Raw genomic sequence first — 27209 nt, forward strand, 5'->3', positions numbered from 1 at the left:
CTGATCAGAATTACCTGATCCTGGAGGTCCCAGGTGATTTAACTCACATAACATACAAAAGAGAGTGGATATTTTAGTTAAGCTGGCAACCTTTGCTAAGACTTTGCTCAGGATAGCCTTAGCATCACTGAGGTTTGAATATTATGAGGAAGTCTTAATTCCCCTACTAGCCTTACTTTGTGATCCCCTGCATCAGCAGAATCTCCTGTAAGATATGCAGTGGAATTAGCTACATATGCTAGAAGTTAACACAACTGCTTCAATATGTCATTCAATAATAACTTTTGTTATTATGTTTCAAATTGCAGTATTTAAATGCTGGCTTAGATGGTGTTGAAGAACTGCATTGTCCTTCTCAGTGTTCAACAGCCTATATTTTTTGATGAAGGTGTACCTTTCTGTTATACAGTGATGCAATCATGTCATGGGTGTAAAAGCTTATCAAATTGAAAATGAAAGAAGAAGGGAGTGAAAAAAGTTTATTTTTCTTTCATTTTTCTTTTTTCGTTTTCTTTCTGCTTCCTAATTATTTCGGTTTTTGCATAATCAATTTTTGTTTTGTTTGAAATGTTCACTTTCAGATTCTTATTATTTGGAACATGTTTGGGTACCCTTACGATAAATATTTTTGTGAATTTAGATATTTATAATGAAACATAAAAAGTAAATCCAGATATGCTTTAACTTATTTGTACCAGAAATACTATACATCATACTTAAGAAGAAATACTCATCACTTTCCATTGAGAATTACAGCAATTTTTGTGCCCATGAGTATTTAGTTTTTTCAGTAGCTGGCAAGTATCACAACTTCTTGAATTTCAGTTCTAGTGTTTGCAATGCTGGAGGCAAATAGTGGTTATCAAGAAGGCATTACTTCATACTTTGACTCAGAGGAAGTACCTGTAATTTATTTTTATGTGGTGTACATCCAACGGTCTTCATTTTTTCCTTGAAAAAAAAAAAAAGTAATATCACCATTCTATAACATCACCATTCTAAAATAGAAATATTGTTGAAAATTAGTTTTAGCACATCAGCACATACATCTAAAAGAGTGAGAGATCTAAACAGGACTATCCTCTGTATTAACTTGAAATTATATGGATGTTTATAGATTCCTAAGAAATTTATTGCTCTGAAAATTCATGGTAGTTTCAAGATCTCCTGTCAAATTAGCCAACATTTCCCCTTTGGTTTATTGAATGAATTCTTAAGGTAACTGCTTTAGTATTTTTCAATCAAAATCATCAGCTTCATTGTTAATAATAGATACAGCTTCATGTTGATGTGCAACAATAATATTTTGCTTTTTTGTAATAGAGCCTGCACTTCCAATTGAGCAAAAGTTCATTATTTGAAACTAATTAATCTTTTTTTTTTTTTTTTTTGTATTCAGACAAATTTCTGATGGTACATAATGACTTTATCAGTTTCATTTATCTACTGCAATAATAACTGGGAAATTGGAACTATTTAAAAATCTACTTTATATGTTGTACCATGGTAAAATTTTGATTTTTTTTTAGATTTTTGTTTTAGATATTATTTTTTTTTTCAAACGATTTAGTTCAGCTCTGGTCTAGAGCAATCTTTTATTTGTCAAAATACATGTAGATAAGTGAACAGGGATGTTAGTCTGCATGGCGCAGACTTCACATGTCTCAGTCATTTCCATATATTACTATATGGATTCAGTTTGCCTTTCTCTGCATGAAAATGCCATACATCCTAGTCTCGGGTATGAAGCTCTTTGTGCTTTAAAGCTCCAGGCAACATGTTCTTTTTTGTCCTCACCTACTGGCATTACGAGAAAAAAATAATGAACTTATTTGGTAAGCCCCGAAAAGCACAAACTGAGGCATGCCAGCGTGACCCTTATTGTATCCACAGATAAAGTCCACAGGATGTCTTTGGAACTGTGTTTATAGCCAATGGGACATGTGTTTTGTTACCACTGTACCTTCAGAAACCCTTTGCAAAGAGGAAATATGTGGTGAAATTTATCAAGACATCATTTTGAATTCTGCTTTCTTCCACCACACTATGGGTAATTTGGATTAATTTGATTGGCCTTTGAATTTTACCCATATTCTTATGGGCCTGTTGTTGTTGTTTAGTATTAAATATGCTGACATGGAAAAACGATATCCGAAAGGACTTTTGTTTGCATTTGAAAAACATTATCTGAAATTGAGAGAGATGTCTTCTATTTCTGTATTTTGCTGACTATGTATTTCCTAAGTTTGATGATTTGCTGCATAAAAACAAACATCAAAATCTCAGAGATTAGGATTTTTCAGTTAAGAATTAAATTATTAACATATGGTTTTCTTAAATTGAAACAGAATTTGTCTAAACCATTTCTGATACCTTGCAGAACACCAGGACAATAAAATTTGCTTCATTTCTTTTTACTTCTTGCAGAAATGTGATACATGTGACATCCTTGTTAGTATGAAGTGGGTTAATGTAATAGGTCATAACAAGCAGCTTTGATGGTTCATTAATACATCCTTAGGGAAAATTAGGAGACCAGATAAATGGAGTTTCATGCTTTTGACCACCTGAAACATGTAGTAATGTGCTGGTAAAATGTCATCCAAAGTGCCTGATGGTGCTAAAATAATAAGTGTATGAAAGTTTAGATGCTATAAGTAATTCAGGAAGGCTTATAGAGATTCTTCTGCTCAACCTAAGGTTAGCTCAACCTTTTACTTATGGATTAGTGTACAAATCTTGACAGTATGAGAGCATGTGGTTTACTTGCTTGATTTCTGATATTGTCAAGGTTTCTGCTATACTATTAAGAAAGACTTACTATGAAATCTCTTACTGTGAAAGGCTGGATTGTCTAACGTTCTTTTAAAGTCTTTATTATATATTTCCAGGCTTATTTAGTTTAAGACAAATATTTTTTTCGTTATAATAGCACTCAATTTGATTTCCTTCAAATATATACAGTATTTATTCATCAACAGTACCTTAATATATTGTCTTATTTTTTTTTTTCAGAAGCCTTTTACATTTTCACAGAAAAAACAACTATTTTTTTCAACATCAAAAAAAATTCATTCAAAAGCACTCTTGGTTAACAGCTTTTATAATAAAAATAACGTTTTTCTTTAACTCTCTTTTTAAGTTCTTACAGGAAAAGTTGTTTGATAGGCATTTCACTATCTTTAAAAATACTTGTTGCAGGATTTTTAAAAATATAGAAGAAGTATTAGAAAGAGGAATTTGGCAATAATATATTCCACGTTTAAATCCAGTTCCATTATGTATATGTTACCATGAGATTCAGAGGGCTTTACAGCTTAACTATATTGCTACAGATAATTTTATTTTATTTTTCACCATGAAATCAAGCAATTCTGGAAAAGGTATTTAATTTTGTACATTAACATTTATATTCCATGACAATTTAAAGACAGAGGTTAAATCTGTTTGCCAGTAATAAATGAAAAAAATCCATAGATGTCAGAGAAGTTTCTGAGCTAGAAGAAAGATTTCCATATGAATCTTGGAGGAATATTTACTTAAGCAGAATGTGATTAATTGGACTGGACTTGTAGTCTAATTCCTGCAACAAATCACAGGTGAGATGCATTGCTCCAGGTGGTAAAGACTATGTTTTCATATTTTACTGTGCATCACATATTTTACTGTGATTAGATTAGGTCACTGTATTGGGAAATGATCATTTTAGACTTAGATGCTCTGTTTGTGGTGTTTCAAGTCATTATTCCACTCTTATGAGCATTGTTCATTACTTCACCTTCTCAATTCTGAAAAGGCCATTACAAAGGTGTCATATTACGAAGTTTATAGTACTTATGGAGTTTATACAAGGGAGCTTGTATAAAAAATCTGAAGCCTTTTTAACATGTTGCATTGTATCTGCAAAGAAAATGTTCTCAGTGACCAAGCGATTTTAAGTGTCTGTTTCTGAAACACAAGAAGAGATGTTGTTTTGTCCCTTTCTTTAATGTCTTACCATCTGGACACAAGTTGAAACTTATGATACTGAGAATAAACTGTTTTCTGCACAGATTTTTCAAAAGGGTCATGAGTGATCTATCAGAAGTTATGAGCATTACTTTGCTCAATGAAGCACAGTTCCTCATTCATTTTAATGAGTCCATCTGATTATCATCCAGTGGAAATCAGTGTAGTTGCACGAACTTCAGAAGAATGTTTCGGTGTTTACCCTTCAGTTATGCCTATAAGAACTTCTTAGGAAGCTCACAGCTCTACACTGTGATCTGATTTACTTCAGAGGGAGAGTAAATAATAAATCAAAAAATGCAACAAGAAATTAAAATAGAGCATAAAAAGAATGGAGTGGCCAGTGTTGGATTTTATTATCTTTAAATAATTTCACAGTGAGAAGCAGAGTGAAAAATCAACAATCATTGCAGTCATCAGGTGAGACAACTGTAGCTGAACCTTAGCTTGGGAATGCATAGACCTTAACTATAGCAACAGAAGTGAAAATATTCAGTCTAGCACCTTTGCACCTGCAGAATTCACCGATTGCAAGAGAACCTATAAATCCTGTAGAACTAGGATTTCAGATATGAGAGTGCAGATGAGAATGGAGCATGAGCATTAGAATATTCTTGAATATGGACTGAAATATGTTTGTAGTTAAGTAGCAATATCTGTTAATTTTCAATTACAGGAACAAACATACTAATTATTTAGTTTGTGCAGTGTGCCTGAAATACCTTTACATAGTGGCACCAGGCAACACTTTCTGTTCACCCAGCTTGAGAATAACTATGATCCTACTAAAAACCATAGTCAGAAGTCTTGCTGTATGATTAAATATTTTCCTTAGAGCTGTGCTGTATGTTTTTTACAGATCAGCAAGCAGTGTTCAGCTATGTCTTATTAACCAGGGTCTCTGTACACATAGTAGTTGCTCTTGAAGGTAAACAAACTTTAATGAGAGCTCCACTTTCCTTCCTTATCTTTTATGGCGGAGAGTGACATCATATGGTGTGGAATACCCTCTGATCCGTTTAGGTCAGCTGTGTCCTCTCCTCACCTCTTGCCTTCCCCCAGCCTGCTGCCTTCCCTGGCTGGGGCTCTGAGAGAACCTTGGTGCCTGGTCTGCTCAGCAGTAAACAAAACCATTGGTTCAGTGCTGTCCTAGCTACAAGCACAGAGCACAGCGTTGTATGGGCTGTTGTAAGGAGAGTTAATTCCATCCCAGTCAGATCCAGTACACTAAACAGGAAACTTCAGTAGGCCTAATAGACAGGCGTAATAACTCAATTAACAGTTTCTCCAAGTCTTTTGTAAAAGCCCATTTCTACACATGTTGAAAAACACCGGCATGAATATATGAATATGTTTGTTTTTCTGTTTTGTTTATTCATTTAGGACTGCTTTTCAACTGTGTTCAGCCCTCAACCTACCAATATTTAAAGCAGCTTAAAAATATACTTTATGTGAGTGAGATAATGTCATTACACTGGTAGAATATGAGATGAGAGAAGAGTATCCGTTTCTGCAGTCCAACGGTGGCAATAATCTTGTTGTTAGGATTTAATCAAAGACTAGTATGTTAAATGTTAATAACCTTGATAACTATTGCAAAAGAAATTATATAGAATTATGTTTTTGTATAATTTTCATTTTACAGCATAAAATGTAAATATTTATCTTGGAAATTTTCAGCCAAATACATTTATAAAATCCTATTGTTTTCGCTTTTTTTTTCTTTCTATTATATTGTTTCCACAATGCAAATCAGCTGCAAAACGAATTTAAATTACTAGTTAAAGAGAATTTATGTCTTCATTATGATAGTGCAGAAAAAAGCCAGAATTGAATGACGAACGTGTTTTCTAGTCATTACACATTTTAGTTATATAGAGACGATTTTGTCAAGATTTCAAGAATGTCAAAGGTTAACATTTTCCATTACAATACTTACTATGACTAGCATTCCAGTACTATGAGCTCAGACTCCTTTGAGTCTTCCAAAGAAGCCTTTTAATTCTTAACTTAAAAATACTCCTGGAGCACTGCTTATGCACTCTTTTTTTAAATTTTTTTTTTTTTGCTTGTTTTTTGCTTGTTTATTTTTCTGTTTGTTTTGCATATGTAAGTTTTCTTTGTAACTCTGAAGATTCAGAACTTTTTAAAGAAAGCTAATGTGATTATTCCGCATTTACATGAACATGGTATCAGGGATTTGAAAAAAGAAAAAGGTTTTGTAATGTTTATCATAGAATGTCATTAATGCTAAAAATATTAATGGTTAGTATTCTTACTTGTAGAAATAAAATAGAAAAGTGAATTTCTCATAATAGTAGACCAGGTTGAAGATCGCTTTCCTGAATTTATGGCCTCAAGCTTTACTGCATTAGCAATATGTCCTGTGTTCTTCACTAACATCAGTGCAGAACTGTATCTGTAAAAATGTGTTAATGAAGTACACTCATTGTCAGTCTCCCTAAATTGAGAGATTAGCCATTTCAAGGATATACCATTACTCTCATATATATTCTTTATGCTGTTAAAAAAAAAAAAAAGAATAACAGCAAAAACAAACAAATATAAAAGCCCACAACCCAAACCACCTTCTTATTTATACTCAATAGAAGTTGCTTCTCTAGATATCTTAAGTTTGTGATATGCTTTATGTAAAGGGGTGAATAATCTCCTTTTACATTTAGAAAAAGAGCCAGTAAAAAAAAATTCAGATACACTTTTTCATAGCACCCCAAAATATATACAGTTAGATAGTAGTGTAGACTGCACTATAAAAGCTTCTCAAAAGTATTTAAAAATTCTCTTGGCATCCTAAAATATCCAGTGTGATTTCTAAAGTAGAGTCTAAATGTGGGAAGTGTAGGAGTGCATATACATGTTAAGGATGCATTAAATGACTTCAAATTTAAGTCACTTACTGAAAAAGGCTGTGACATATAAAGTGCTCAGAAAACACTGTAAATTAAAATGACTTCTTAAATGTTTTGTAGATATTGCATTTTTGTTGCACAGTGTCTTTGAAAATTAACAGCTCTATAATTACCTGAAAAAAACATGATAACAGAGTAAATTTTCACTAGGTACCACTTACGAATGGTCACTATAATTATGAAGAAACAAAGCAAAGCAACAAGAAAAAAAGTAATGTTTTGTTATCTTTTGCATTGAATACATTAATTATTGCTGCTGTGCAGAGTTTGAAGGACTCGAGAAATATCAAGCATTTTTTTCCTTGCTATCACATCTCAGACTACTCTGTAACTACGCTGTAGAGTCTGTCCCTTTTTGGCATAGTACCTTAATGAATAACGTAGGATTTGGTATGAATTAAATTAGACAGTTTTGAATACTAGTTACATCAAACAGTAAGCTATGACAAGGTCATGAGACTGAAATAACGCCACCTTGGATACTTCAGAAAATATAAAGCTGTGATTCAGACAACAGCATCACTACTTCATACCTCTCTTCAATTTTTTTGTGATAATTCAAGTGTGACCTGCTCTGTGTGTGTGTATGTGTTCTGATCATGTGGGTTAGTTTGTCTTTGATGCAGAGCGTACAAAAGAAATCTTGCTACATAATGGTTTATGGATGTTTGACAGTTCCTCTTTGGAGTTGTACCCGCTCTCAATACCAGAGTTTCAGCCCTGAAGAGAAGGCCGCCTGTGGTCTCTGGCAACAGCTCACAATCAATACTAGAAAATTAACTAATATTTTCTTACCCTGCTTAATTATCAGAAAACTTACTGCACTTGGGAAACAAGAAATAACTTAATATGTCAAATATGATTTTGTTCAACAAGATGAAGTAGTTTCATGGATCACTGATGGTATGTTGTTCATACTAAGTGGCATGTGAAAGAAAATATTAATTGGACTACAGATTAAACACAGAAGAAAGCGACATTTATATTGCAGATATCTGCTAAAAGTGTTAACATATTAATGGCTGCAAACTAAGAACAATCCTAATGGGACAGAGTTAAGGATGTAGATATGTCTTGTTTGAGAAATCTGAATTTAACTGTATGCTTTCAGAACTTCACCGTAGTTAATAGTTCACAGAATCACAGAACTGTAGGGGTTGGAAGGGACCTCCAGAGATCATCGAGTCCAACCCCCTGCCAAAGCAGGTTCCCTACACCAGGTCGCACAGGTAGGCATCCAGGCGAGACTTGAACATCTCCAGAGAAGGAGGCTCCACGACCTCCCTGGGCAGCCTGTTCCAGTGCTCCATCACCTCACTGTAAAGAAGTTCTTGCGCACATTCGTGCGGAACTTCCTATGCTGCAGTTTCTGGCCGTTTCCCCTTGTCCTGTCTCCACGTACCACTGAAAAGAGACTGGCCTCACCACTATGGCCCCCACACCTCAGGTATTTATAAACCTGGATTAGATTCCCTCTCAGTCATCTTTTCTCAAGGCTGAACAGACCCAGTTCACTCAGGCTTTCCTCATAGGAGAGATGCTCCAGGCCCTTCACCATCTTTGTGGCCCTCCGCTGGACTCTTTCCAAGAGATCCCTGTCTTTTTTGTACTGGGGAGCCCAGAACTGGACGCAGTACTCCAGATGAGGCCTTACCAGGGCAGAGTAGAGGGGGAGGATCACCTCCCTCGACCTGCTGGCCACGCTCTTTTTAATGCATCCCAGGATGCCATTGGCCTTTTTGGCCACAAGGGCACACTGCTGGCTCATGGCCAACCTGTCGTCCACCAGGACGCTCAGATCCCTCTCTGCAGAGCTCCTCTCCAGCAGCTCATCCCCCAATCTGTACTGGTGCATGCAATTATTCTTCCCTAGGTGCAAAACTCTACACTTGCTTTTGTTGAACCTCATCCAGTTTCTTGCTGCCATGATTTCTGGATTTTTTTAAATTTTATGTTATTTCATTTCATTTCATTTTGAAGTTATTAATCAACTACACCTTATTGAAAATTGTATAGCTCCTACATTTCCTTTTTAATCCATTATTTCAACTGAGATTATGTGACAATGTTTTTCTTTCTGCTTGATTTTTTTTAATTTTCATTCTTGTGATATGTAATTTTAGAAAAAAAGAATGAAGTCTTAGACATGAAACAATCACTATTAATATGATAAATTGAGTTTAAATATCTGAGAACTAAGATCATCATTTAAGTTACCTAAGGGAGTGACTGTTGTCTGCATCAGGTAGAGTCTTCCGGAGAACAGCATGGAGACAGAAGACCAGAATCACAAATAAAACCTATGCTGTTATAGGGAAAGATATTCCTGTACTTGAGATGATGACAGTAGCTGGCACTCTCCTATTTTGATGCCATTTTAACAATTGGTCTGAAGATGGAGTTACCTTTCCTGACCAGGATGCTGCCCAGATGTGACAAAGCAATTTTTATTTGCCTCCGATCAGCCTCAGGGATTTATACACAAGTCTCCAAAATTCTGTGAAACAGCAGCCGGAAACATAGGAGGCTTGTAAGACACAGTGCCAGGCTCCATAACATTTTGAAGACCATGGAGCACATTGGCAGTCTTGGTTGGACTGTCCATATAGTCAGGATTTAGTGCCTTCTGACTTCCGTCTGTTTGGGCAGATGAAAGATGAACTGGATGGGCAACGTTTTCTTAGCAATGTCACCATCATAGCAGATGTAAAATAGTGGATCATCTCTGCTGGCACACAGGCTCTTGTTCATTGCTGGTGAAAATGCACAGCTTATAGAGGTGATTGCTGAAAACTAGTGTTTTGTTGCTGAGAATTTCCTCTATAATAAGGTGTTATTCTGCTCCCTGTATCTATTGTAGTTTTCATGGAAATAAATAGGAGGCATTATTTTCAGAACAATCTATGTACTACAACTGAGCAGAGTTGCTCACTCCTGAGAAAATGAGGTTATTTACCAAATGAAGAAGGAGGAGCTTTATGAAGCCAGATTTTCACACAAAATCATAGTCAGAACTCTTTGAAAGATTAGGATAATGAAAGAGAGAAATGAATATTTATACTTGTAATTTTTGCAACAGGGCCAACACTGTAGAATGATTTATTAACAGTAATCCAGTAGGCAATTTTTTTTCCTCATATAATGCAGTGTGCTAGATAGGACAGTGTGAATATGACAGGTGACCCCCATTATGGAAGCACTATAAATGTCATGACAGAGGTTCTGAAATTATTAGGGACTAGTTTAGAAAACATAAACAAAGATGATGAAGCACTCAAATGCTGTACTTCTCTCCCCTGAATAATGCAGAAAATCTAGATAGAAATGAAAAAACACAAAGTAGAGAACAGGAAAAGGTAGAATAGGAGGATCTTCAGTTACTTACAGAGATAAAGACAGGGTGCAGGCAGGGTGCTCCTGAGCTCCTCAAAATGAGGAGTTCTCACATATGTCACCCTGAGTGAAACTGCTGGGCAGATTTATGGTCAGGAGGGAGTTGTTTCATGCTTCTTAGCAACATATTAATTACAGTTTTAGGCAACAAAGACTGCTAATGAGAAAGTTCATGAACACTCATGATATCCTCACTCTCTTCTGACCTCTCCCTCTAATATTGTATAGCTACAGATGCTTGAAATAGGATTTTTTTTTTCCTCTAACATCATGAAGATGAAAACATATGATGTGAAGTTCCTTTTAAAGTAAATATCTATTGTATGACTATGTTTCTCGTGTCTGGGAGTGATGCTGCTTACACAGAGAAATGCACATTCACTTGAAATGTATTCATCTTTGCAGTATCATAACAAAAGAATTGCAGTTATATTTGTAGTCAAGATTCCTCTCACTTTCACTCCCACTTACATCCCACTGTATGCATAAGATAGAGAGCAGTCTTTATTTTCTTTTTTTCTTCTGGAAAACTTAACCTCAGACTCTTCTCAGGAGGATTACAACAAATGTATTTGCATTACTGTTATTTCAAGTTCTATTTTAAAAGAAATTTTTATTTTAAATATAGGCATAGGCTTAGTGACATTAAAATGAGTGTTTCCTACCTAAGAGCATTTGATAGCATTCTGTCTGTAATATCATACAAACACGAACGGTGGATGTCACACAGTGAGGTGGTGGGATGGCGTGTTTCAGCAGTGATGACAGTGATGTGAGACATGAGGCAAGTTCCAGACAGCCATGCAGATTTTTACAAGCATGGCATTCAGGCTCATGGTCATCACTGGATAATGCTGGTGACCTTGTCAAAAAGCAATGTTTTGTAGCTCAGAATTTGCTCTGTCAGATAGTGTTATTGTGATTGTAATCTTTATATCTGTTGTAGTCCATAGAAATAAATAGGAAGAATTTCTTTCAGAGAAATGTATGTAAATTGAGATCTGTGGCACTGTTGTGTTTTGTATATATACTGTTATTAGACTTAAGATGTTGTAAGAAGAGAAACAAGAGTCATGTTATTTTATACTGTGACTTGAGTACTTGTAGAGGATATAAACAACATTTCATCAGTGTAACATGCTTTCTGAGAGTGGCCAGTAGCAGATAGTCAGGGAAAGTAGCAAAGAATAAGTGAAGAATTTTTCACAAATATATTCTTGCAATTATTGCTTTAGGGCTGAAGGAAATGGAATTGAATCTAGATCACTGCTAAAAGGCATAGATAGGAATGATAGGCAAATCTTTTAAATATACCTACGCTGCTGGCTGCAGTCATTCCTGTCTCTTCCTCAAATTTTACTCATTTTTGGGTAAACTTTATGACACTTTATATCTCTGGCCTTTTTGTGGTAAGAAGCTCTAATACTGAGTTGAATTCCAAGAGGAAAAAAGTACTGCTTTTTGTTTGATATTTTAGATACCATGTGCTCATGATACTCACCGTGACCAACATTCTTACGCATGGGTATAGTGAACTGTTTCTTTCACAGAAGTATGCCTTTCTAATCATTAATTGAGGACCAAGGCATAAAAAAATTATTTCTATCTCTGAAGAATCATCTTTACAATCCATCAGCATCAATAATACAAAACTGTAGTACCTGACATGGAATTTATTTATATCACATCATTTTGATACTAGATTCTTCACTTTTTCTAAGCCTTCCAGTGAGTACTACCATTATTTATATAATACATGCCCTAAATCTGTATATTATGCATTTTCTGCATACTGTGTTTCCCTTTGGTTTCTGTTTTGTGCTTTCATACATGAACAGCCAGAATCTGCCCTGTGGTAAGTAAGATAAATTGCTTAACATGGGCATTGAATGCTGTTTCAGATAACCCTAGGGTATCCATCTGGCCTCCAGCTGCTGCCTCAGCAAGGCACAGGATCTCTGTCATAAGCATATTCTGCGTATCTATGTGGATATCTGCAGTATCTAAGGATATTTAAAACAGCAGTAAGTTTATGGCAACTGGATACAATCCTATTTTATTGTCTTAATCATGAACTGTGATATTTTAGAGCAAGCATAAAGAAGCGTCTTTTCAGATTTTGAATGTGTGTAAGAGAATCATCTTTTTCTTTCTTCAGTCACAACATTGTTCTTAATTTGAAAATATCTGCTGTATGGAGATTGAGCATATAATGGTTTCATTTATCACCAAGTTTACATAGACTGATATGGTGTATCTATCAGTCTCACTTTCTCACTTTCACAAATTAGCTCTTATTAGTTCTGCTTAATTGCTTATGATTCTCTCTACTTTTTATTTTCAAGTATTAAATATTTTAATAGTCCATGTTTACTTCTTCCATTCATTCCATTTCAACCTTCTATTTCATTTGTCTCAATGAGGTACTTATCAGTGACAAATTCCTTTGTAATTTTACAGATAAATTCTTGTTCTCTGGGAATTCTAAGTACTGAAAATTGAAATGGTTACCTCTTTCTACTTAAGTGAGAACAATTTAAATTATGTACATCTCTGCAGCACTTTTTAGCAGCTAATTAAAATGAAATGCTAATTAAAAAAGTTCCTCCAATGTTTAGTGCTTGAAAGTAATTATATAAATTAATGGAATAAGAGTTGATCCTATAAATTTGAAGAGTCTTCCAGTAATGCCAACTTCTAACAGATGGTGCATTCTGAAGTTTTTGACACACAACAGTTAACTCTGTTAGAGGGTATAATAAACTTCTTTTACTTCTATTCACCTAACCATAGCCTTGAATCCCTGCTGACTGCAGTGGGTTTCATAAAAGATAAAGCAGCCTATATGGAGTAGTTCAGAGGATGAAGATTTAGCTTAAGCAATTTTCATTTCATTTTGGAAAATGAAATGAATATCAAACTACTGAAATCTGGTAAAATACCATAGCAAGCTTTGTAATGGAATCAGCTCCATTGGTGTTGGAATATTCTGTAGGAGGTGTTTCTGAGGCTTGTCACTATTCTACACTTCTGTCACTGAAGTAGCAGTTCCTCATGATACCTAACTTTAATGAATGTTTTTAGTTTTTTTTGTTTTTTTTTTTTAGTATGTATGTAAGGGAAATCCAAAGTTTTTTATTTGATTTAACAGGTTTTTTTCTTCTTTCTTAAAATAAAATGAAGTCTTTAAAAGCTTACTATTATTCTTATTTTAGGTTCCACTGCAAATTAATCATTTTAATATGTAGTCAGCTACTACTGCACATGAATTTGTTTTATTGTCATTCCACTAACCGAGACATACAGAGAGCAACTTCACTGGAGTTGACCTGTTTGATAATCCTACAAGGAACTAAGATCACAACTTGCATTAGAAGAGAGGAGTTCTTAGGTCCACATGAAAAGAAACCTGATAAAGCAGGCGCAGCAGGCAGTTGCTGACCAGCATCTTAAGAATATCAAGGTACATGTTTAAGGGTTTCATCAGAAGAAGTTGGATTTTCAAGTTCAATGTACACACAGCTTATCATAAAGCAGTTGTTTATCAAAAGCAGTCTTCCTTAACATCAGTGTAGGGCAATAAAAATTCAGAGGGATCCAATTCATACTTGATTCTGAATTAATAAGCTCATGCGCTTTTTTTTCTTTTCTGTTGAACGTTTTTGGATAGTCTATGTTTTGAAAGACTCTTAAGCTACCAATATCACAGACACATTACTTTGGTAATGCTTAGCTTAAGTACTAGTTGAACATCCGTCATTGTTTAATGCTGCTGCCTGTGGAACAGAAAGGAGGAAGAATTTCCCTCAGTATCACATTATCACTTAATATCTACAATAAGTAAGTGTGTCTTCAATCCTAATAAAATGTAACCTATTCTTTTATGCTGTGGGTATGGATTATTTTGAATTGAATAATAACAGAGCTATTTGACAGTGCATCCGAATATAGATTTTAAAGAAAAATATTTGATTTGTTTGATTATGGAGTGATTTTAAATCAATGTCTATTTATTAGTTATTCAGTCCATCAAGAACTGGGGGGGGACTTGATATGCAGTGTATAAAAGAAAGTGAAGCTTTTAGGTGACCTCCTCATATGTACCTACATGAGTATTAAAATTATATTGAGTAGTAAACAAGCACCTTCTTTGCAACATGAGAAACTCGGAGTTGTTCATACAACCTAGTGCTGCTTTGTCTGTCTTTTCTCTGTCTGTCTCTTAAACCACAGCACTGCACATAGAAAAAGCTCTGCTTTTAGAACGCTGTAATCAGTTCAGAACTACTCACTGCCTCCCAGCAGTGAGGCATCCACGGTTTGATCTCAATAAATGTTAAGGAAGCATTGACAATTATCAGTGGGTGTCATTTTTTTTCTGCATAGTGGAATTCAGTGACACACTTTTGCGTAAGTACTTCCATGTTAGATGCTATTTGTCAGATCGCCCCTCTGCTGCCATCTGTTGCACGGCAACAACATGTAACAGGATACTGTGGGAAGATTCAGCCTCTACTGCCATACCACCACCATCTGCCTCTGATGTCTTATGCCAACGTAATAAATATGAGGCATTACTTTCGGAACAGCCTTTGTAATTTCTATAAAGTGAAATGAGCAATTTAAACCTATGCTAACCATGGAACTCAACCTCTCAACTTTCCTTCTTAGTCTGAGTATGTTAAATAAGTTCATTTTCCTCTTTTGTTGTACCTTTTCAAATAAAAAGGAATAGGATTTCAAAAAAGTCTGAAAACCATTTGAACAATGCTTCACTGTACCTTGTTATAAAATTTTAAATTTTTCTTCCACATATCAGTATACAGTTAAACATTTATAATAATTGTAATAATAATCTAAAAGTAGCTTGGAATCACTCAGCAAAGATAATCATCAGAAATGAATATCATAATAAGTTAGTAGCAAAGCTTATAAAAAATAAAATATAAAATAAATTATTAAAAATAGTTAAGGAAAGATGAAGCTTCACCCATATTTTTCAATAGTTAGCCAAACTTTTCATGTCTTCTTGAAATTTTGCCATATACTTATGTTTTAGTCAATCACGGGTTAAAATGATACATCACAACATAACTGCATAGAATAAAATGTATAAAACTAATACTAAAATGCAGTTCCCTGTAATGGCAATAATACTGTACAAGCACGCATGCCAGTATACAATCGCATATTATAGAGGATATTAAGAATGCTTAATTCTTCTTGTCAGGTTGTCATAAAAGGAGGTGCTTGTACAACTTAGTGAGGTTCCTTAAAGTGCCTGAATCTGGATGTGTCTCCACTGACATGATAAGTTACAGTCAGGCTCAGTATTTCTCCATACAGGTTTATTATATCATCTAGTTTCTATACTGTGTTAGGCAGTTTTTCCATAGATATATTCACTTTAATTTGGTAAACCGTATATTTAATGGGTTATCCAAACAAAGTATATTTTCTTAGGTAAAACATTTCCTTTTTGTTTTTTTGACTAGCCTGATTCAGATTCATCTAAATCATCCATCAGGTCATAATATTCTTCAGAGAAGATTAACATTCTTTTAAGGACACTGATTAATTGTTGATGATTTGTTTAGAGCATCGAGAACTATAGTTTCATTCTCTACTTACACTTTCAAAGCTTCTGCTAAAATCTTGCTAAACATCCTGATCCTATTATTTCAACCTGTCCAAGTCTCTCTGCATTGCATCCCATCCCTTGGTTGTGTCAGCTGCACCACACAGCTTGCTGTCAACTGCAAACTTGCTAAGGGTTCACTTGATCCCACTGTTAATGTCACTGATAAAGATCATAAAGAGCATCGATCCCAGTACTGATTCTTGAAGGACACCACTTGTCTCTGATCTCCATCCAGACATTGAGACATTGATCGCTACTCTTTGGGTACAATCTCCTTGTCTAATCAACAGTCCACCCATCAAATCCATATCTTCCCAATTTAGAAAGGAGGAAGTTCTGGAGGACTGAGTCAAAGATCTCTCTTAAATCCAGATAGATTACATCAGTAGCTCTTGCCTTGTTCATTGGTGCAGCAACACCATAATAGAAGGCCAAAAGTTTGGTCAGGAAGGACCTGTGCTTGGTGAAGCCTTGCTGGTTGTTTCGGATCACCTTCTTCTCTTTTATGTGCCTTAGCGCAGTTTCCAGGATGATCTGCTCTGTGATCTTCTCCAGCACAGAGGTGAGGCTGACAGGTCAGTAGTTCCCTGGGTAAAAATGGATGTGATGTTGCCTTTTTTCTAGTCACAAGGGATTTCATCTGACTGCCATGAATTTACAAATGTCATCAAGAATGTTTTGGCACCTATATTGATCAATTCTCTCAGGATTTTGGGATGCATCTCATCAAGACCCATAGACTTACAGATATTTAGGCTACTCAGCTGGTCACAAACTTAATCTTTTCCTACATCAGGAGAGATGTTTCTCCCCCAATTCCCAGCTTCTGACGTATATGCTTGAAGGGTGTGTGAAGAGCAGTTGCAACTTCTGCTGTAAGACAGATTGTGTTGGATTCAGTTAAGTGACAGATGAATTGAGCAGATTTTTTGCCACTGTCAGCTGAGGAGGGCAGTGTGAAATGCTCTAATTGAAAACATGACTATATCAAAGAAGAAGATGGTTATCGTTTTTATTGTGTTATGTAGTCTTTGTACGTGATATTTCTAAAAAAAGAAAAAAGCAGTAGATTTTAAGCTCACTTTTTGCTGAGCATAAAAATGACTGAAGTCCCGATTGATCTTTGGAACAAATGACACTTTGCACCTATTGGTAAAAGATACTTGCACTTTCCATGAGCTGCTTAAATGCTGCTGAGTAGAAAGATGAATCCTATTGCTACTTGAGAGCTGAAGGTTACCTCAGTAGCTACTCAGTAAAACTGCTGAGTTTGTGTTTATTTTATGAAAGAATTTTATTGGATCAACCATTTGTTTGTGCAGTGAGGAATTTCTCTGCTTATGACTGTAGACTGCAGTTCATTCTGTCAAAGGAATTGAAGGCAAAACATGAAGAGATTTCCAAAATTTTGTATTGAGTCTCTTGTATTTTAATGGGGTCTTAAGTATTTATCACACATAATCTGTTGATACTCCTCTTTCATAGTTACTCATATCTAATTTTTGCTGCCAAAGTTTTGCTGGCAGAACTGTGAAATTGGCACAGTGATTAATGTGCCAGTTGTCACTCAGAAAGCTCTGTTTATTTCACTGGTTATCAGTTTTGTATAAAAACTGTTATACAAAGCAGGAGAACATAACAGTTTAGGGATGACAGAGATAAAGGAAGTATTTATGCTGAAATTCTGGGGTATGTAGATTGCTACCCCCACTTCCACTGGCTAACTTCTATGTAATATTTACACAGACTTTCAAGCTTTTTTTTTTTTGCCATTCTCTGGAAGACACTCATGCAGTGGACTTAGTACTTCTAAGTACTGCATTAACAAGGTTATACTGTAGGATTTTACCATAGACAAGATACTGTCTTTTTGTCTTTGAATAAAGATTCACATGGAGAAATGTAAAAACACTGTTGTTTTGTGTTTTTGTTTATTTGTCCTTTGACTCTGTAAACATGTTTTTCATTTTCCGGTTACTGTAAAATAAGATACTTGCATTTTTGTCAGTGGACCCCAATTACAAATTTATTTCCTCTGTATGTATGAACCTGAGAAGCTGGTGAATATAACATTCTTTGTGCAGTTTTCAAAAAGCCTCTGTAGAAGTGCAGATCCCTGACGGTGATGTCACCTTGTAGAAATTCATCAAAACATGTTCTAATTTGGCTGGCCTAGTTTCCAAAGTAGACACGTATTTTTCAATCTTTGAACATTTTGTTGATCGAAGTAAGAACAGAGTGCCGATTTATAACTTTTGACAGCTCCAGCAATGGACCTTTCTGTCTGACAGTGTCGTGTGTAGAAGAGAGAGCAACAAACACGGCTGCTAACCTCAGTTTATTTTGATAAAACGCTTTTACACGGGGGTCACTGCTACAAGCTGATTACATTAATTGAGACCAGATTTAGTCACTTGTTCCTCAAGGTCTTTTATAAGCATTGGCACTTACACTGAACATATTCATTTGTTTTCATACTTAATAGAGAAGTTCTTTAAGGAGTTAATTCCAAGATTGCTATTTGAGTCTACTGCATTATATTCAAATCCAAAAATGAAATTGTACCTTTTTGCATGTCAAAAGTAACTCTTCCACTACTGATGTTTGGATTTTTTTTCAGTGTTGTTTTAGTTAACTTACGTATAAGGGAGATTTTATTATAATATCACACATTTTCTTTGTGAGATTTTTTTGGATTTAGTACAATAGTAGCATTGCATTAAGAAGAACCTACTTATTGTCATCAACTGCCTCTAATTAGTACTTTTCTTCCAGAGTATGTATTTTTCTTGAAAATTACTGTAAAGGTATTTATCCTAATTGCTTTTTAATTTTTTTTCAGGGAGTGCTGGAACACCTGTTATCTTCAATGAAAATGGAGATGCTCCTGGACGTTATGATATTTTTCAGTATCAGATCACCAACAAGAGTACAGAATACAAAATAATTGGTCATTGGACCAATCAACTTCATCTAAATGTAAGTGGTAGTTTAACTATGATGCAGACATTACAGAAATACAACCATTTGTATATTACATTATTACACTTCAGAAATGTTGAGGATTTCTATTAGTTGCCAGAGAAAAGTTATTTCATTCTCTCTTTTGAGAAGACTGCAAAAAATAACATAAAAAAATGAAAATGAGGTTTTAAAAATTTTTTTTAAAGTTGTGTTACATATTCTCCTGCTGCTTTAAATTATATTTTAGAATCATTATATATCTGATATTCCTTGGTTTGACTATGAAGTCAGGCAGAGAAGTAGTAATTCATAGTTCAAAAGAAAGTGTCAGACAAAATATTTCACACATATATATTGCTTGGGTCTTTCAAATATGGACAGAATGCAAAGGGATAGATATGTATTTTGTAAAAGGGACATTTTGACTATATGACCTCTTCTGATTTGGTTGAAACACTGGGATGCTGAACTACTGAAATAAATATATTTCTTGCATATAAAGGGAGAATTTGGAGTTTTTAGATATAGTTAGACATTATTACATAATAACAGATGAAATAAACTACCTTTCCTTGGGAAGTGTTTCTAGTTTATGCTTTACTGTATTCTGCAAGTTTTTTGGTAACTAAGCTCCTCATGTGCATTGAAGCATACTTGTTTCAAAATTCACCATTCCAATAATGTTCAGAGAATAGCTTATCAAAGAGTATTTCAATGACAGCGAAGTATTAAGCCGTAGCTGTAACTTGAGAAGTTTTGGGGATCAGGAATGTTGCAGTCCTGAGAGCAGGGAAGTTAAGCCAACCCATCTTATGCAGGGTTTACCTTAGCTCTTCAAATTTGAAATATCAGTTGTTGTTTTGCTAAAGGATGGTGTGAACTGATGACTGGATTCCCAAGAGGAGTTTATTCAGTGATTTCAATCAAATCACAAAGAGCAAGTTTCTAACAGTTCATATAGGATGTTCCTGATAAAATGTAAGAAAGACAGTATTGTAAATATGTACAAATGATTCTCATGTTGAGACTACTTTGCAAATAATTGTCCCACTGCTACCAATAGTAACACATGTGGTAGCTCCTCATTCGCAGGCCCAGCTGTTAAACCACTTTATCGTTATCTGTTATTTTATATCTGTAACTAGTTGGTAAGGTCTCATTAATTTAATTATTTGGCCCAAATAGAAGAAACAAGCAAACAAAAAAAAACAAAACAGCCCTACAACAGAAATTATGTGTAGCAGGTTGTGTAGCAGTGTTAACTCCTTCCAGTAATCTGATATCTATCTGTTGAAAGGCATGAAAGGAAAAAAAAAGAGTCCTAAATACATTTAAAGATTAATACTAAACAGTAATTTCTGGAAAGTATTAGAATTAGATCCATATTATAACTGCTATAGCATATGTTTATGATCTTCTTAATTGCTATTTTTCAGTTTTCTGAGTAGTAGCAGTATTTATAAAAAAGCTGAAAAACCGATATGTACATTTTGCACATATTAGCACTAACAGAGCAGAAATACATTAAGAGCTATCTTAGAATTTGCTTCAATTTTAATTCCATTCCAGTTTGCACTTTTCTATCCCCACCAAGGCTACTCAATTTTTCATTAATATGTAGATCTTCCATCCCATTATTTCTGCCTGATGTATGTGTACTGCAGCGAGTTCTCTGACATACCAATGGATTGGCTTCTATTCAGACTGCTGAGAATACAGCATGCTAAAGCACACTGACCAAAAAAGGTACCAGGAAAGGATTTAACAACACCTTTTTGTAGCTCTCACTGATAATGGATGTATTAGAATGTACCTGTGGCTCTTTCTTTTAACCGTTGTGAGATCACTCACTGGACATCATAATGTGTCCAAATTCACAGATGAGCTACCTAGATTGTGAGTGGTAGAGATGTCAAATTGTTGGTGCAGTGTCCTGCTGCTGGTGTTTCAGCTCGTAGCTTCTCTCACTCCATGCTCACCTGGCCCTGAATGCTCCTGTGGGCTGCCCATGAAGCTGGATTCAATTAGATCTCTCTATCCCTATCTTTCGCCTGTTTCTGGACTTACTCATCTTAGAGGACCTCAAAAGGAAAGATTGAGCTTTATAGTTTTTGGTTTGTCAAGGCTTAAGATGCTGAATTTCTAGTTATCGTTATAGACAATGGAACACACCCTGTTGGTGTGTACAAGTGCTGGTACAGTAACAGTGAACAAGGAAGTCATAAAATGGGGGGATGCAGTTTGTTTCCCTCTGTTTCTGTATGCACTAAACTTGTTTAGCACGTCAGTGATTCTTATGCTACATGGTGATCTGCTGTGACAGTCCTACTGTCACATCTCACTAGATGAAGTGTATTGAAACCAAGTAATCCTTGTGGGTGATTGTCAATACTCCGAATAATCATACTTGCAAATTAGAGCCTTTGATTGCCAATGGATCTGAGAGAATACAGAGAATATTTTCAGTGGTTTCAGATAAAACTTTTACATTTATTGAAGACAAGTACTTTTTACCTTTTTGTTCTATACAGGGGATGTTTCTGAAATATAATACTTTTCCCACTCTATCCTTCTTTCTCCTGCAGAGCTTCATCTTGATAAAGACGCTGTGTTAGCTAGATATCCTCTATAGATACTTCTAATCCTGTTGTTACAGATGTTTCTACTTCAAATTGTGTGGTAACATGCAATACGCCACTTATGATTTTGTTGGTTTATAAAGCTTATAGCTTTTTTTCATTTATTTATTTTCTGTGACAGAAAATTAAATCATGGAAATGCTGAGTTTGCAGTACAGTAAGCCTTTTGAACAATTAATTAAAAAAAGATTAGAAGGTGTCTTTGTACCTGACTAGTTGAGTCAAAAGTTTCCTTTTTCCCCTTCTATGTATTTTTATTTCCTTTCTCATAGGGAACGTAGTGATATTTTCACTGCTGAGTCTTGACTGCAGGTCACTGTTGTGTCATCACCTGATAGCAAGCCCTGTCTGTTCTGAACGCAACTTTCAGGATTCCTCTTTTATTCTCTGGCTCCTCAGAGTTTTCACTGCCTCTTCAGGTCCTTGTGGTCAAGCTTTGCACTTGTTCCTTCCTGCTGGCTTCCACTTTGGGCAGAAAGTGCCAACCCTAGATAGCTAAAGACTTGTCTTGCTCTCTGAGGGGTTCTTTGTCAGCAGACCTCACTACTGATGTAAAAGCTTCTAGCTGGGATACTGGTCTCTCCCTGTAGTCCCCAGTAACATTAATGCTCTCCTTTAGGCAGACTGACCTTTCAGGTTTCCTCTGAAGCAGCTATAGGTTCTGGATATAGAAACTTCATGATTACTGCTACTAGTGCACTTGTAATCCTTACAAAACACAGATGTATGATAGTGTTGTGATGTGCAGTATAAAAGTTAAATTTGCAAAGAGTTAAAATATTCAAAATTTAAACTTTCACATGTTTTTTGAGTCTGAATAAAGTATCTTAATCTCTGACAGATTTAAGGTAATTCCGAGGGCAGATATCTGGAAGCCTCAAACTACAGCATCAAAGAATCTTAGTTGACTTTTATATGATTATCATTTTACAAGATTCTAGCAATGTTAATTTGTATTCCTTTTAAAGTCATTTTCCTCTCTAAGGTTGCTTGAATTTAAATATTCCTAATGTACTGTAAATAATCAGACCCGAGAAGTTTAGCTTTGTTTAATCACTGTGATAGAAAAAAATCTTTGCTTTAGATTACAGGTTAAACTGATAGACTTTATGGTTGTTTGCTTTCTTCATTTTCTTTCCTTTATCAGTAGAAAAAGATAACATATTTTCAGGCAGCTTTGATAGTTTTCACTGCAAAATACTCTTCTTTTTATAATGAATTAAAAAAAAAAAAAAAAGTAAAACAGTTTTTGTGTTTTTTGTTTTTTTTTTAAACGAAAGTTATGTTTAATTCATATTGCAACAATATTTTGCATACCAGATCACATGTAAACGCTTTCTACAAATGTGTGGGTTTACAAATTTGGGCTCTCAACCATGTAATCTCAGTAGGAGGAAAGTTAAAAACAAGCTTGCTTTTTCTAGCATTTATGATTTGAAATCAACTTGCTTGCATGACTAATAATGAATGTCCTCTTAGAAACTCTGTTCTGTATTTCTCATATTGTAATAAAGGCTAGAAAGATGTGTAACTGATGGCTTTTTATTTTAGTGGCAAAAATGGAAATAGTTCCAGTCCTGAAGTTTCAATAATAATTTTCTCAGTTACCCTTATGACTTAGCAACCTATTCAGTTGTTTTTGGTTCATTTTTGAGAGGCTTTTTTCCTCTTTAAAAATGTAGACTTCATTTCAAGCTATACATTTTTTCTGTCTACCAAAATCTGTATTGAAAGAACCTAATCTGAAAAACTATGTAGATACAAATGCATATTTTTCTAAATTGATCATCTTTTAGTGATGTGGCAGGCACAGTTATTGATGCTTTCACAATTAGACATTTAGCTAAAGCAGTTAAGAAGCTTGAGTAGACTTAGTTCTTAAGGAAAAATATGAATACCAAAGCACTGTAACTTTCATGTAAAAATGTAGTTAAATTTAAAGATGAAATTCACTTTTTTTTTTTTTTCTCAAAAGCACAGGAATTCAGATGAAGAGAAAATGAAATTTTACAATATCTGACTTTTAACTTCCTCTTAGAAATAACAGGATGCATAAGCTCTCTGATTTATAAGTGAATGCACTGATGAGATATATGACTCAGGGGCAGCAATTTTTTCTGCGATGGTCTTGATTTATAACTAAGAAATCCGTAAATTAAAATTACACTGATGTGATGAACTATCAGAGACAGCCATAATCACCATCAGCCTTAAGCACAGTGTTTGGTGAACTAGTAAAATTTGGGAACTCCGCATCAAGAATGAGCTTCCCTTCAGGCAGCCATATCACAGGAAGATTTAAATCAGTGTTTGATTTCTCTTCTTTGCTAGGAGTCTTGTAAATTATGTATCTAATCCTGGAGGAAACTATCAACACTGACATTAGTCAATTCTTTTTAGAAGTAACAGATTCAAAATGCATTAGTTCCCTTTCTTCTGACATGATAACAGAAAATGATTCAAGAAGCTTGTGGTATTTTCTCTAACTGCAGCAAACAAGTTTCAAGCTTTGCTGTAGGCCACAGTATTTCATTAAAGAAGGCAAAGTTCCTGTGGTAACTATTATATAATCGATATATTTTTTTTCAAACTGATGAACATAACCTCTGTGTCTAACAAAAAACACTGCCATGAAATAAACAACAGGAACTTAGTGTTATATATGATTTTAACTGTAAAAAAAATATGACAAAAAATATTGCCTGCAGGGTATTCTTCTGCCCACAAGGCAATAAAGTTCAAACTTACATTCTCTCCATGTTATCTGCCTGAAAATTGTTGATGCTGGGTTAAAAATAAGTCACAGAGACAAGTAAAAGTGTTTGGGTTCTTCTATTTTTCTCAAAATTATATTGCCATCTTCCTTTATTCCATAAAGGGCTAGAAGTCATGTAGATAGACTACCATGGTTTTTCAAAGAGTACTTATGACTTATGTTTTACAGAGCTAGTCTTGATCTTAGCACTGGTCAGTGAGTATGTCTCAGGATTCATTCTTCTTTACTGTCCAAATCTGAGTTCAATATAGAAACAGTAGTCACTAAGAAAAAATGCTGGACTCAAGAGACCAGTCAGCATTATGTTGCAGGAAATGCAGACTGTGTACCAGCCAGCAAAGCATGTAAAACATACAATAGAAGTGGGAGTTTATGATTTTGAAAAATTGCATATGGTATTATGCGGAAAAAAAAAAAAAAGGTGCAAGTGCTGAAGATCCAAAGCCATTGGAAGGACCCAAGAATAATGACAGTTTGTTTTCTTTCTGAAGATTATTTTCTCTGTTAGTCTTAGCAGTAATTTTTTTAGTGAAACAGACAATCTTGACTGACTCTCCAAAGAAAAAAAAACTGGAAAAAACAAAAGCTGCTAAGAAAATTTCCTGAATTTGGATAATCATTTCTTCTTCATTAGAGTGATACCAGATTGCCATTGAAACAACCTCTGCTTGAGAGTTAGAATGCATAGGGATTTTTCCCACATTGTCGGAGTGAGTGAAAGTTGGGTTTTTCAAATGAAAAATGGGGCCGCAATTACAAACTTGGCTGTAAATTTGTCATAGGTTTCTTGAGTAGAAAATTCATAGGATTTTTTTTTTCTGTGATAATTCTGTGTAGAGATTGTTATTAGAATGAGATATTCTTTAAACAGTCACAACCAAGACTGCAGAGTATTCTTGTTTATTTCAGAAAGCAGAAAGGAAGCATTACCATTCATGACAAATAAAATGAATCACTTTTGTTTTAAAATAATGTATATTTTTAATAGAATTACAGAATCATAGAATGGCTTGGGTTGGAAGAAACTTTGAAGACCATCTAGTTCCAAGTCTCCTGCCATGGGCAGGCTTTCCTTCACCATCTCAGGCTGCCTTGGGCCCCATCCAACCTAGCCCTGAGTGCCTCCAGAGATGGGAAATCCACAGCTTCTCTGGGCAGCAGTACCAGTGCCTCCCTCTAACATCTAACCTAAATCTCCTCGCTTTTGTTATAAAATATTCCTCCTTCTCCTATCACAATCAGACCACGTAAATGTTGCTCCCGCTCCTGCTTATAAGCTCCCTTCAAGTACTGGAAGGCTGCAAGAGGTCTACCAAAGCCATTTTGTCTGCAAACTGAGCAAGTCCAGGTCCGTCAGACTTTCTTCATAGGAGATCTGCTCCAGCCCTTTGATCATCTTTGTGGCTCTCCTCTTTCACATTAAAAGCAAATATGCAATAATAGAACAATATGAAATCAGAATCTTTTATATGTATTCTTGGAGAGCTTTGCTTTCAAATATAGAACTTCAGAGCTGCACCTGTTGTACTCTGCACTGGTGTGGCTTTTAGCATAAACAGACATTACTGAGCATTTAGATTAAGCACAACTAGCAGCAAATCTTCAGTGAGTTGCTTTGTGAGGTACCAGTGTGAAATGTGGACAATCAGCATTTTTTTTTTCCCCAGTCCTTTCCACCTTTCTCCTCTCCCACACAGCAATTTGTATATGTATTATAATTTAAAGACTGAACTACCCTTTAAACCTAGAAGCAAAATGTTCATGCTTAAAAGCTTAAAAATGATAGATTAAATGACATTTAATTATTGTGCATTTGTGTTACATAATGGCAGTCTGCTACTAAATTAAAATTCATTAAATAGAAAATGAATCAGACATTCAGTACTTTTGAGATGTTGAAAGAGAATAACCAACAGTTAGTGGTACATTACTGTCTGTTTTTCTGTTTGCTTTCTTGTAATTTCTCTTCATTTCATTATTAATATAATTTCTTTAGCATACTCATCTAATATTTATTTCATCCTGATAAATTCTCAGCCATCTTCTTTTCAGCCATGAAAGATAAGAAGTGAATCATTTAGCCCATTTCCAAAATGTTTCATCACTGCTCTTAGTGGTGATATTGTCATGTTAATTACAGTTTGAAACAGGAAATGGAAAATAATGGCTAATCTCATTGTAACTTCATTTCACAGTAAACAGACTTAGTGGGGAGTGGGACAATAAGATGTGCCAGGAGTGACTGGGACACTGCAATAAGGATTTCAGTAACTTGGTAAATTTCCCCTTTTAGGGAAAGCAGAGGCTTTGCAATTAACTGAGTTAACTAACCAACAGTTAACTGAGATTTGCATTGCCAGATATGATTGCTGCTGTGAATTAATGAATGAATGATGTAATCCATCTTTTCTCTTCCATTGCTATGACCTCAGTAGCAAAACTGTGACTTCACTTCCAGAAGTAGACTATCAGGAAAGTGGCCAGATACAAACAGAGAGAATGATCAACCTTCTAAAAGTATACATGTGGGGAAAGGTTGAACAGAGTAGGACTGCTTAGTTTAGAAAAGACTGAACTGAAGGAAGTTATGCTAATCTCTTTCAATACTGAAAAGATTAATCAGAAAAATAATGTATTGTTAGTCATAGGTAATTTGGCTGTTAGGAAAAGTGGATTTGAGTTACAGTAGAAGAGTTTTAATATGAACATGCAGGAAAATTTTAAAGATGAGGATAACTAAGCATTGAGTTGCACTGCCTGGAAGGCTGGGCAATCTTCATCACCATGGGTTGGTTGGAGCACGTGAGCTGTGCAGATTGATTTTGATGTAACTCATTCAGATGCAGGGTCAGAGGACT

The 27209-nt window shown here is 35.0% G+C and overlaps 1 protein-coding gene across 8 annotated transcripts in view; it reads left to right on the forward strand.

Moving 5' to 3' along the window:
* The window catches only part of GRM8 (glutamate metabotropic receptor 8), a 329240-nt gene that overhangs the window by 250485 nt on the left and 51546 nt on the right, over positions 1 to 27209 (forward strand). For all 8 annotated transcript variants that reach the window (XM_048937591.1, XM_048937089.1, XM_048937011.1 and 5 more), the window contains one exon: positions 18815 to 18951. In XM_048937591.1, the coding sequence (XP_048793548.1) occupies positions 18815 to 18951 (137 nt within the window). The remainder of the gene's footprint in view (positions 1 to 18814; positions 18952 to 27209) is intronic.

The sequence above is a fragment of the Lagopus muta genome, chromosome 1, assembly GCF_023343835.1.
Source record: "Lagopus muta isolate bLagMut1 chromosome 1, bLagMut1 primary, whole genome shotgun sequence".
Lineage (NCBI taxonomy): Eukaryota > Metazoa > Chordata > Aves > Galliformes > Phasianidae > Lagopus > Lagopus muta.